The sequence below is a fragment of the Carlito syrichta genome, unplaced genomic scaffold (assembly GCF_000164805.1).
Source record: "Carlito syrichta isolate Samal-C Ts95f unplaced genomic scaffold, Tarsius_syrichta-2.0.1 Scaffold308791, whole genome shotgun sequence".
In the NCBI taxonomy this organism is placed as follows: Eukaryota; Metazoa; Chordata; class Mammalia; order Primates; family Tarsiidae; genus Carlito; species Carlito syrichta.
Window position 1 is genome coordinate 301,540 of NW_007252887.1, and position 14,044 is coordinate 315,583.

General features: G+C 36.4%; 1 protein-coding gene across 1 annotated transcript in view; it reads left to right on the forward strand.

The window, feature by feature from the left end:
- The window catches only part of ITGAV (integrin subunit alpha V), a 99,116-nt gene extending 95,132 nt beyond the window's left edge, over window positions 1-3,984 (forward strand). The window contains exon 31 of the mRNA XM_021716354.1: window positions 246-3,984. Coding sequence (XP_021572029.1) covers window positions 246-341 — 96 coding nt within the window. The 3' untranslated portion in view covers window positions 342-3,984. The remainder of the gene's footprint in view (window positions 1-245) is intronic.
- The last annotated feature ends 10,060 nt before the right edge of the window (window positions 3,985-14,044 follow it).

Below are 14,044 nucleotides of genomic sequence, written 5' to 3' on the forward strand. Positions count from 1 at the left end.
GGAGAGAGGGGAACCGGAAGAAAAGGGGAGGGAAGGGGAGAGAGGGAAAGAAAGAAGAATGAAAAAGAAGGAAGGAAGAAAGGGACTTATGATGACACCTGATGATCATGACATATCATTTGAGGGAGGGGGAATTGTACAAAGAACCATTTAAATTTTTTTGGTAGCAATATAATCAACTCAAAAAATACTTTGGATGTTTTACACTGATGTGGTGATAATCATGGTTTTTCTTCAACTGACAGCTGGGCTTTTTTAAACGTGTTCGGCCACCTCAAGAAGAACAAGAAAGAGAACAGCTTCAACCTCATGAAAATGGTGAAGGAAACTCGGAAACTTAACCACGACTTTTCAGTTATGCTCCATCCTGACCCATTGGAATTACCAACTCCATTGTCGGTTTGAATTTCCTTCATGAGGAGTAAAATTCCAAGACTGTACTGCAGATGGTGCCCATTGGCATTAGTCACAGAATGAGAACAATATTTGCCAACTTTCTCTTTATAAATAAGTGCAGATATCTAATACACATACACTGACGAATTTTGGTATTTAAATAATAAAATATCAAGTAATAACTCTTACTGAATGCATATAAGATAGGTAGTGCCCAGAGTTCCTGCTTTATATAAAATAGTATCTCCTAAAATTACTGTTTTAGATTTAGTATGTTGAATTTTGCTGTTTATTGTTGTTTTAAAGCAGTTCAAGTTTAGGCCTTAGCAATCATGTCTTTCATACAGGTACTTAGTACATTCTATACTATAGTCAACTTTTCAGGCTACTAAAGACTTTGTAACTGCAAGAATTTGGATTTTAATATCGCTCATTTGATAGAACCTTTTTAAAAATATGCATGATACCCTCAAGTTCTTGTCTGTAATAACAAAAGTAAAATATTTTGTTTTATTATAAAATTTGGGTAGATGCCATTACATTTTTATTTATATTTAATCCATAGTCTATTTTGTTGCATTTTAACTTGTATAGTTTCTAAATTTTATGTCAAATCCTTTAATCCAGCCTATACTAAATATTAGTTCCATAATCATAAATGCCTCTTGGTGTGTAATAGTTTAATTCATTTAAGGATCATGATGTTTAAAGCCATATGGAACTGGAAGTCATTTCCAAAGTATATTTATTCCATTGTTTTAGTCTGGCTATTTACTACACAAAAACAGAAAGCATTTTAGTTAAAATACTATGTGTGTAGTTCTTCGAGATAGTTGTTTATTAATACATTCTTAGAGTAGAACAGAGTTTTTAGTTGGTATTAATTTATTTTTCTGCCATATGTGTATGTTTCCTTGTATTTCCAAAATGTTACTGAGAATGGGTCAAGATCAATGAGGAATCTTTACAACTTACAGGAACCTGGATCCCCCACCCTACCCCATGAGGAATGCTTGAAATCAAAACTAGGTAGCTCCACTGGTTTAACAATAGCATGATCTGACTACATGAATATTACCTCCCTTTAAGCATGGTAGTGTGTAAACCAGTCTCAGCTATCAGAATAACTTCTAGAAGGTATTTTTATAAGCAGTTCAAGTTATTGAAAACCTTTTAAAACTTTCTTAGGCTTGTTAACATAAATTACTTTTCTAGGATTTTTAATAAAAGCCACATGGGTGGCAAGTTTTAGTTTTCATGCCTCTAGCGTGGTGAATCTTCTAGTGAAATATGTGAACTATTCACAGTTCCTCAAGGCCTGGGGATAACGATCAGTTAAACCTATTTTTGTGCAATTATATCATGTTGTACATTAGAGATTGAGAATTTAGTAGCTTTTTAACTGCTGTCCTCAATAGGCAATGATGTTTCCCTTAGATAATTGACTATTTTTCTATGTTTTAAAAAAATTGAAAATCTGTCTTGCCACGTCTTGTGTTATAATTCCATGCACAAGTGGCTGAGCTAATCTTGAGAATATATTCATAAAATAGAAGCACATTTAGTTGAGTTATACAAGATAGAACATAGACTAGAGCCTATATTTAACTTTAGTAAATTTCAAAATTAATGTATTTTGGAGTATAGATTTTATTAGTAGCTTGAAAGAGCTTAATCATATGCAATAAGTATTTTTATAATCAATAAATTTAAATTTTTTTAATAAAAAAATTTTTTTATCCTAAGGTCAAGTATTGGCAGCCATCAAACAGTCACTAAGTCTGTAACAAATTTTGCCTTATCTGTTTTTCCACCTAGATGCAGTTATTTCTGAAAATAATGCTGGCTAGAAATTCACTCTTTACAAAAGTGTATTTGCTTTTGCACCATCTATTCCTTTTACGGCCTCTATCTCAAAGTATAATCTTGTATTGGAAATTGAAAGATGCTGTAATTGGAAATTAACATGATGTTTTAAATTTCCTTTATGAAGTGTGGTTTTAAGAAGTATTATAGATTTTTTTCAAAAAATGATAGTTTATATCTCTATAAAAATAGAAGTATCATTTGAAAGCCTTTTTGAGGAACATTTGAGATTCTTTTTACCCTAAAGTAGCATGTGGGTGTACTTGATTAAATATCAAAAAATAGACCTATGAAAACTATTTTATTTTCCAATCATTTTAAATACTATTGTATTTGTGATTTATTAAGAATTAAAATCCATTTTAAAGTGTAAAATTCTTATTATATAATTCAGTTTTAAAAAATCATATGAATAAGCTAGAGGATATTAAAAACATTTGACATTGGTAAAAAGTATTGATACTGATATTGAATTGTTATACAGGTATTTATTAGAAAATTAATATTTTGAGAAACATTTGTGCAAGGATCATTTTTTTCCATTTCTTCCCTTTCACTTTCTTCATAATTAACTATGATTATAATTCTGATTAAGTTCTTAATGATTCTGAAAGGTATAAAAGTCAGAATATCATTGCCACCATCCTACCTGTGTTACTAAACTACCTATTCATAGTTAATTCATAGTTAATTCTCATTAACTCTTAACATGTATATTTACATAAAGAGACAATTCTAGTTTTAGGAAAACAGACTTCCTGGCTTAAGAGAGCTATGAAGGATTTTTAACAGTGAATCATGACCCTAAGGGAGAGATTTGTGTGGCAAAATATAGAATATAGTAGATCAGCTGACTTTTGTAAGGCAAACAGAATTTGTAAGTTGGTACGTGTTCCTCTGTTGTAGACCATAATGATGAGCCTGGCAGAAAACAAGGAGATGTTCTTGGAATACCTATATATAACCACTGCCCATCTCAGTGTCACCTTCTTTGGAGTCTTGGATAGCTTGTATTTGTAGTAGTTTGATAAATAATAATAATAAAAAGAGTGTTTGAAAATTAATTGTAGGATCGAAAAAGGTGAATTAAATTACTTAATATTCAGTGTTTTCAAGAGTATGTCCTTTAACTTGCCAGTTGACTAGCTTGAACAATAAATCTGTGAATATGCAGCACACAACATATGCTTGTATTTCACTGTAATTTCTTATATATAATGAACTTCTTGGGAGAGGTACTGAGTCTTTGATCTTTGTTGTTATTGTTCTCAAGTGCAATATAACAATGTAACCAAACCTAGATAATATCAAGGTCTTCATTAATTTAGTGAACCTATTCTAAATAGAGGTTTATTATTCTTTTTGTTAGCAGAAAAGAGTGATTCTGCTATGGATATAGAAATGAAGTTATTTGCCCCCAGATGGTCCATTCTGTATTTTATTTCAGGCTGGAAATGAACTATTCCCTACCAATTTTGAAACACTTTGAAATATCTTAAGGTAACTTGGAAGCTATGTTGTATATCAAATTAATTTGTTACCTAATAACATTGAAAGTAAATATCTTTGTGATCACCCACATTGGGTGAGACATGAAATGAATCTGTTCTAAAATTTGTCATTTGCTAACTTGATTTGAGTTAGTGGAAACTGGTACAGTGTTCTACTTGTTTTCCAAAATGTAACTTGTGACTGTATAATAAACTTGAGCATATGGTGCCACTTTTGTATACTGAATTTGTCCTTTCCTTCTGTTATGTTGTTTTGCTTTGTTTTTTAATCACAGGAACCAGCAATAATACACTAAAAGGATGACCCCTAAAAGGTGTCATGCCTTTCTAAAAGTTCAGATTCTTACGAGAGTCAGTTATTTGAATAAAGGAAACATCAAAACAGCAAAGGAAACCTAACATTAAAATATATCCTTAAGACTGGGCACAGTGGCTCATGCCTGTAATCCCAGTACTTTGGGAGGCTAAGGCAGGAGGATTGCTTGAGCCCAGAAGTTCGAGACTAGCCTAGGAAACATAGCAAGACCCTGTTTCTACAAAAAATCAAAAACATTAGCTAAGCGTGATGGTGTGCACCTGTTGTCTAAGCTACTAAGGAGGTTGAGGTGGAAGGACTGCCTGAGCCCAGGAGGTCGAGGCTTCAGTGAGCTGTGATTATGCCACCATACTCCAACCTGGATGACAGAGTGAAACCCTGACTCAAAAATAAAAACCATCCTTAGGTAAATATGTGCTTGCCTGAAATATAGGAGTTCTTTGATTTTTAAATAAAATTATTTCTAAGTTTTAATAATACGGTAACCTTTATTATTTTTACCATGTCAGATTGCTTTAAGAATGCACATTTATACTTTTATTTCATAATTTTAAAACATATTTGCAATTCTAGTATAAAAAATTCTAATGCATACTTTTACTAATATAAGGTGGCAGAAGAATAATACATATGCCTTTTATAGTTTATTACAATGAATTTGTGGATAAAATATTTGCTCAAAGACAGCATTTCATACTAATACTAATGCATTGGTGAATTATAGTATCATTTTGAATAAGATATTATAACTAGATTAGCAAAGTATGTTCTATCCCAAGAAAGCTCTTATACTCAAAAATGAAACAAAAAAAAATACTCAGATTTTAGTTTCAAATACAATTTTAAATCAATAATGTGGGCCAGGCTTGGTGGCTCAGCCTGTAATCCCAGCATTTTGGGAGTTCGAGGCGAGTGGATTGCCTGAGCCTGTGGGTTTGAGACTAGCCTGGGCAACTTGGCGAGACCTGGTCTCTACAATAAATAAAAAATTCGTAGAGTGTGGTAGCGTGCACCTGTAGTTCTGGCTACTTGGAAGGCTGAGGTGGAAGGATCTCCAGAGCATAGCAGGTCAGCACTGGAGTGGCTGTGAGCATGCTACTGCACTCTAGACTGGGTGAGGGAGTGAGACTCCAACTTAGAAAGCAAAAATAAATCAATAATGTGATATGAAGACAAGTATTCTTTATTTTTTAAGCTCCATATTAACTTTTTAAAATTTATTAAATTGTATTTTATTATGGAGATGTGGGATACAAGTGAGGATTAACCACATAAGAAGGCTGCATGCAGATGAAGTTTGGCCTTCTTACTGGCCCTCACTCCCCCTGGTAGTGGAGTAGGTACCCTTTACAAATATTCTGACAGAGACCTATTTTTACTCATTAAATTCTGAAATAAAATACCTCTTTTTTTTTAAGTCAGGGTCTCTGTCACCCAGGCTGGAGTACGATATCATGATCATGGCTCACCACAGCCTCCAACTCCTGGGCTCAAGCGATCCTTCTTCAGACTCCTGAGTAACTGAGACTACAGGCACATGCCACCACAGCTGGCTAATCTTTAAATTTTTTTTTCTTTTTCTGAGTTGGAGTCTCACTGTCGCCCAGACTGGAGTGCAGTGGCCGCTCCCGGTCACCGCAGCCTCTACCTGCTGTGCTCCTGCGATCCTTCCACCTCAGCCTTCCGAGTAGCCGGAACTACAGGCATGCACTACCACGCCCGGCTAATTTTTTGAATTGTTGTAGAGATGAGGTCTCTCCAACTTGCCCAGGCGGGTCTCAAACCCGCGGGCTCAGGCAATCCACTCACCTCGGCCTCCCAAAGCGCGGGATTACAGGCTGAGCCACCGAGCCCAGCATTTAGATTTTTTTTTTTGTAGAGATGAGGTCTCACTATATTACCCAAGCTGGTCTTGAATTCCTGGGCTTAAGCAGTCCTCCCACCCTCAGCCTACCAGAGTGTTGGGATTACAGGTGTGAGTCACTGTGCCCGGCCTAAAATACTTTTATATAACATCTAGTGGTTTGCTTTCCACTGAGTGGAGTGATTGATTTTTGTATTATTAAAAGAAGAGGTAGTTTACTACTAGAAATTTCAATAAAAGTTACTATGGGACAGTGTGGATTAATATAAACATGACATTTATTAATATTTATTTTCTCCAAAACGCAGTTAACATTGTCCAGGGTCTTTTGAGAGTCTTTTTTTTTTTTTTTTTTTTTTTTTTAGTCAGAGTCTCAATGTGTTGCCCATGCTGGGATGTAGTGGCATGCTCATGGCTACCATGCCTCCACCTGCTAGGCTTAGGTGATCCCTCAGCCTTCCAAGTAACTGGAATTACAGGTGCATGGCACCATGCCCAGCTCATTTTTTTATTTGTGGAGACAAGGTCTCGCCAAGTAGCCCAGGCTGGTTTCAAACCCCTGAGCTCAAGCAATCCTCTCACTTCTACCTCTCAAAGTGCTGGGATTACAGGCATGAGCCACCAAGCCTAGTGTGAGTTTTGTTTTTATACCCTGCTTTTATACCCCTAAACTATGAAGGTATATTATCCCTAACTTAAAAAAAAAAACACTACACTTGGGTACACACAGAGGGCTATAGGCTTCACTGATGGCTAGACATCTTTTGCCATCACAGAGTGGTCCTCTCAGAGGCAAAAAGCAAGTAGGTTAGTTTTAGCAACAGCAACATCTTTGTATGGCAATAATTGTGCCATTAATTTTTTTAAATTGATTTTTAAACCAGGTGTGATGGCTCTTGCCTGCTCCCAACACTTAGAATTGTTTGAACCCAGGAGTTTGAGACTGCAGTGAACTATGATTATTGCACTGCACTGCAGCCCAGGCAACAGAGTGAAACTCATCTCCAAATAAATGAATAGATAAATAAATGGACTTGTCATTAAATGAAAAGAAAATGAAAAAAATGACAGTGTTGAGTACAGTGATAAGATTGAAATCAATGGATAAGACAAAAGTGACAATGATTTGACTTTAATCAGTTATTTAATCTGAATGTTTGGCTATTTTCATGGTTGAGAAAAAGACAGGAGCAAATTTTTTGAAACAGTTTAAAAAATGTAAAATAATGTTTAAAACTGTTCCAAAAAGCATGGAACCATAGAGATATTATCATCTTTACCTCAATAATAAAAGAGAATCTCCTTTGTCATTGAAACGTTCTGAAACTGAACCTTTTTATATTATGATTCTTGAATACAACTGCCTGAAACCATCCTGCTTTCCTGTGGCAAGAGTCTTTATTAGATTAAAGAAAAGAGCATTTATTAAATGTGTCTGAGCTCTAACCAAATACTGTTGTTAGTGCTGACTCCTGTAGCATTTGCCACTGTTGCCTAGACAATCCAAAATGCAACTGAGGAGGATCGAAGTCAGGTCTTTGCTGCTTAGGATACAGGTGGACCATAGTCCCTGAATGTAGTGTTGCCAAAAACTTAGTTTTACACAGCTGCTTAACAAATGTAGCTCCATGTGAGCTGTCTTTGGACCGTCACTTCCTGGCAGACACACTTCCACTAACCAGAAAGAAGTGGTGGTGTGATCAGCTTGGTTATTGGTATGGATGTATCCATTGTCAACATGCAGAAAGTTATGGTCTGGCTGCTGTTGTCAAACTGACAGTGGAAGTATCAGGACAATATCATGGTCAAATGACATACGTGGGCATGGAGATCAGTCAGGTAGACATGAGAAGAACAAATGGCGAGTTCAAAGCTCCTCGGAGGGCACCAAGAAGAGAAAAGGCTGTATGTGTGTGTGTGTGTGTGTGTGTGTGTGTGTGTGTGTAAGCTTTTCAAGACAAACATTTTGATCACTACTTTTCATAGATATTGAGATGGAATTGGTGGACAGGATATTCTAATAAGGAGCACTTTCTGAATAACAACAGGTAAATTAAAAAGTTACTTGGAAAAAACACATTTAAAAAGTAAATTAGGCCTGTAATCCCGCGCCTTGGGAGGCTGAGGTGAGTGGATTGCCTGAGCCCGTGGGATTGAGACCCGCCTAGGCAACTTGGTGAGACCTCATCTCTACAATAAATCAAAAACTAGCTGGCCATGGTAGTGTGTGCCTGTAGTTCCAGCTACTTGGAAGGTTGAGGCGGAAGGATCGCCGGAGCCCAGCAGGTGGAGACTGCGGTGGCCAGGAGCGGCCACTGCACTCCAGTCTGGGCGACAGAGTGAGACTCCGACTCAAAAAAAAAAAAAAGTAAATTAATAAATTATGTTGTAAGTTTGTAATTGGATTTATAAATTTTACTTTGGGGAAAAAATTGGAGTAATTAGATATAATCTGTTAAATTTAAAGAAATTATATGAAAATATTATAATTTCTTAGCTAATAAGAGAAATTTACATTGGGAAACATGAATTGTTTCTCTCACAAATATCTATCTTTATAAATGAAAAACACAAAAGAAAATTAAGTGTTAAGATGCTTGGGAAATTATGCTTGAAGTAGCATAATACGCTGCCATAAATTTGCCAGAAATTTCTATAGAAATCAAATTTTTCTAGAAATAAATCATTGCCAACATTCAGTATTCCTTCCTGTTTGCAATCACACTCTCACCTGTTCTTTGAAAGTAACCACTGTCCACACTTCTAACACTATATGTTTAATTAGATGTGATATTTCCCTTCAACCAGCAAGGTATAACTACCTCTATCCCTGACCACCATATTTGATATTTGGCTCTAGCTAAAGCTGTGAAACAAATAGCACCTACACATGGTAAGAATGAAAGTGTTTGTTCTGAATATGGGAATTAGAAAATGGGCAGAGCCTTTTCTGTCCTAACTTACTGGTTGCTCCTTAGAATCAAATGAAATGACTTATATGCGATCACTTTGAAAACTGTCAAAGAGTTTGGGTTCAAAGCTCTGCCCAATTACTTCCAAGCTTACCTGCTGTAGACCAAGTATTAATGCCTAAGGTCATGAGAATTTTTTGAGAAAATATAAGAAAGGGGAATATTAAAGGCATGTGACAAGTGCTTATCAAATAACAGTCTCTTCATCACCCACTTTGTTGGTCTAAGACGAGAGCTTTGAGCTAAGGAACGCTCTTTTCCCAGGCTAATTTTAAACATTCTCTGAAACAGTGGTGATAAATCATTAATGAGACAAGCCATTAATTTGAGAGTTATTCCTGAGCAGGCCCGAAACACCACAAAATTCAACCACCAATAGCCATATTGGCAAGAAGTGACAGAACTACACATTGTAGAAAGAGTAATTACACCACTTGGCCATGTGTGATGGCTCACACCTATAATTCCAGAACTTTGGGAGGCCAAGGCATGAGGATCATTTGAGGTCAGGAGTTCAAGTTCAGCCTGAGCAACATAGTGAGACCCTGTCTCTACAAGTAATGTTTTTTAAAAACTCACTAGGCGTGGTGGTGCACTCTTGTAGCCCCAGTTATGTGGGAGGCTGAGACTGGAGGATCACTTGAGCCCAGGAATTTGAGGCTACAGTGAGCTATCATACACCATTCACGCCAGCTTGGGTGACAGAACAAGACCCTGTTTCTGAAGAAGAAAAGGAAGGAAGGAAGGAAGGAAATAAGGAAGGAGAGAAAGAGAGGAAAGAAAAAGGAGAAAAAGAGATAGGGAGGAAAGGAAGGGAAAGAGAAATAAGGAAAAAGAAAAATAATTTATACCACTTATTCTAAGAAGTAGCTTGGGTGTAATAAATATCTGTTTTATTTTTTTAATTTTGTTTTGTTTGCTTTAGTGATATTTCTATTTACTTTCTCTATTATGAATAATTAATATAAAAATAACAGCTAGAATTTCATTTTGACGCCCATTTTACTGACTGAACATCAGCTCAGAAAAAGTGATTAACTAAGATCTCACATCTAGCAAGGGCAGAGCTTGGATATATATGCCCAGGCAGTTCTCTCTTAATTAATGTATTCTACAAAAGTCACCTTTTAAAATGTTTTTTGCCCTCAATATGTATAACTGCTCAATTCTTTTTCTATCTGTAAACTTTCCCACCTTTGCTTTCATCTCAAAGGACAGCCCTTTCTTGACCTTTCTCAGCCGTGCCCAGCCTGACTCACTTGTCGACTTCCCATACATCTGGGTCTGAATGCTTGAGAACTGCTCTCTGAAGGTCATTAATAACCTCCTCTTCACCAGTCATCTTACTCGATCTCTTTAGGTGCTTGTGTCACATTCCCCCTTGATTTTCTTTCCTCCTAGAAGTTCCTTGTTGGCCTATCCTTCTTTTTAAATGTGAAATTTCAGCACACTGCCTCTTTCTTGTTCCCTTACTTTGCACATTTCTCTGGAACAATCTCATTCATGACTGTAGCTTTCACTATTTCCTATATTACAATTCTGAAGTTTGTTTCTCTAGCTCTGCTCTTTCTCCTGCATATTAAGTCTTGTGTACAGGAACCTGCTGGAAATTCCCATCTGGCTGTGTCGTAAGTACCTCAAACTTCAGGTTCCTTTTCCCCTCCTAAAGTTTCTGCTGTTCCCCAAATCCCTGCTCCTTTGCCCTTACTTCCTGCCTCAATTTCTAATCCAATCAATCACCCAAACCAGAAACCTATCGATTCTACATCCTACATTATATCCTAAATATGTCCTCTTCTTCCCTTTCCCATTATTTTTGTCCTAGCTTAAGTTCTCATCACCTTTCCTTTTGGCAGTTATATGAAAATATTGCCACCCACAATTCTAAATCTTCTGTATATATACTAATTTATTAGTATATATAAATGCTTTGCAAAAATTCAAAATTCTGAAAGATAACACTACATAATGAAGTTGCTATTACGATGCCCGTCATATAGGATATAAGAAAAAGAAGTATACCTATGTGTGTGCCTGTGTGTGTGTGTGTGTGTGTGTGTGTGTGTGTGTGTGTGTGTGTGTGTAGTGGGGGCAGGGAATGGGAAGAAACAGGAAAATGTGAGAAAATATAACCCAGAGTTGGGAGAAAAATCAATCAGTAGGAATAGGTCCACAATTTAGCACACATGACTTTAAATAACTATGATGAATATGTTAAAGAGTACACAGGAAAACATGAATATTATGAGTGAAGAGATGGGCGTCTCAGAAAAGAGTTCAAAAATAATAAAAGACATCCAAATGGAAACTTTAGAATTAAAACTTATAATATCTGGGCTCTTGAACCACTCTTGTGCTTGAGCCCATTCCTAGTTCTCTGGAGTATACGGCCTCTCCTGCTTAAAAAGTCTTTCTCTCTCTCTACTTTCAAAAAAATTGCAATATCTGATGTCAGAATTCCATTGGTAGGGATTAAAAGTAGGGTGGATAGCATAGAAGACAGGATCCATGACCTTACAGGTAGATTGATAGACTGTATCCAAACTAAAGCACAGAGGAGAAAAAGAGATTAAAAAAATAAAGCGCCTCAGTGATTTGTGGGATAGTCTCACTAGGTGGAAAGTGGGTCAAATAAAAAAAACAGAGCAGACAAATTATTTCAGGTAAAATATTTTCCAAATTTGATTTTAAAAAATAGCAACCTACAATTCTGGAAGCTCAGGGAACCCTAACAGGACACACTTGAGGCACATGTTCAACTGCTGAAAAGCCACAAGTTAGATTACGATGCCCAAAGAGTACATACTTGGCCAAAGCGGAAAGTCCCTCACCAATCTTCCCTAAATTATCTCTATTTTTGACTTCTGTTGACATGTCTGAGGGGCTCTATTGATTGGTCACATGATTGATCTATTTTTTATTCATATTTTATTAACAGCTTTATTGAACTATAATTGATATTTAGAAACTGCACATATTTAATATATACAATTTGATGACTTTTAAGTTTTTATCTTTTTTTAAAAAGATGTGGGGTATAGGATTAGGTAGATAAGTGGTTATTGTACAGGTAAAATTTGGGCCTGCCTTTGGTCCCCCCACTTTGCCTGGTTTGAGATCAGGTATCCTTATTGATGTTATATACGCCCCCCCCCCCCCAGCATCCTGCTTCTGTGAATCTTTTCTTACAGTATTATGATAAATGTTCAGGGTCTGCTTATAAGTGAAAACATGTGGTACTCAGTTCTTTGTTTCTGTGACAGATCACTGAGTATGACAGACTCTAAATCCATCCAAGTTTCTGCGAAGTCCATCATTTTGTCCTTCTTTATGGCTGCGTAATGTTTCATCATGTATATGCACTTTTGTTTTATCCAGCCCACTTTCAATGAGCAGCATGGTTGACTACATGTTTTTGCTATTGTGAATAATGCTGCAATAAGCATGCGTGTGCAGGTATCTTTTTTATAGAATTATTTGAATTCCTCCGGGTATATTCCCAAAAGGGGGAATGCTGGGTCATATGGAAGGTTGGTTTTTAGATCTTTTAGGACTTGCCACACTGTTTTCCAAAGAGGTTGCATTAGTTTACACTCCCACCAACAGCGTAGAAGCACTCGGTTTCCCCCACATCCTCTCCAGCATCTGTGTTTTTTTTGAGTTACTGATGAAGGTGACCCTGGCTGGAGTTAGGGGGTATCTCAGGGTGGTTTTAATTTGCATTTCTTTGATGATTAGTAAGGCTAAGCATTTCTTCATGTATCTGTTGGCTGGGCATGTGTCTTCTTTTGAGAAGTGTCTATTTATATATTTTGCCCACTTTTTAATAGGGCTCTTTGTGTTTTTCCCTTTGGCACATTTGAGTTCCTTGTAGATCCTGGAAGTTCGGCTTTTGTCAGACAAACAGTTGATAAATATTTTTTCCCAATCTGTTGGCTGTCTCCCTGCTCTCTTCATGATTTCTTTTGCTTTGCAGGGGTTTTTCAGTTTGATGAGGTCCCACTAGTCTATCTTATCTCTTACAGCATGGACTTGTGGGAATGTGATCAGGAATTGGTTACCTCTTCCAATTTCCATAAGGGTGACTCCTGTGTTTTCTAAGATTCTTATAGTTTGAGGTTTTATGTTTAGGTCTTTGATCCACTAGAGATGATTTTTGTGTATGGTGATAGGTAGGGGTCCTGTTTTAATCTTCTACATGTGGTTGGTCAGTTTTCTCAGATTCTTCTCTCTCCAATGGTTGTTGGTGGAAGCTTTGTTGAAGATGAGTTGTTTGAGGAATTGAGGTATGCTTCTGGAATCTCTATCCTGTTCCATTGGTCTATATGCCTGTTCTTGTACCAGTACCAGGCTGTTTTGATGATTGTAGACCTACAGTAAATTTCAAAGTCTGGAAGTGTGATGCCTCCTGCTTTGTTTCTTCTGCTAAGAATTGTTTTGACCATTCATGATCTTTTATGTTTCTGTATGAATTTATTTCCTAGTCTGAGAAGAATGATATTTGAAATTTAATGGGTATTGTGTTGAATCTGTAGTTGTCTTTGGTAGGATGTGCTTGGTCTCTTGAAAGAAAATGATCTTAGATATTAGCAGAAGTTTGCATAGCCTCTGTGTTTTTTCCTAGAGCACTTTTTAAATAGTGAGTTTCTTAGTATGTCTTGCAGTCCAGATTGTTGAGAATATCCCAAACCACAGATTTCTGGTTCTTTTTTAGTTTGTGTGTTTTCTTAAAAACAGTTTTATTGAGCTATAATTCAATAACATACAACTCACCCATTTAAAGTGAACAATTCAATGGCCTTCAGTATATTCCCAGATATATACAATCATTACTACAATCAATTGTAGAACACTTTTACCACCACAAAGAGATATTCTGTACCTGTTAACTAGCATCCCTCTATACTGAAAATCCCCCCACTCTCATTGCTAAGCAACCACTAATCTACTTTTTTTCTCTATAAATTTGCCTATTCTGAGTGTTTAATGTAAATAAAATCATGTATATGTGGTCATTTGTGACTTGCTTCCTTTGCTTAACACACTGTTTTCAAGGCCCAGTCATGTTGTAGCATGTATCAGTACCTCATTCTCTTTTATGGCTGAATAATATTCCATT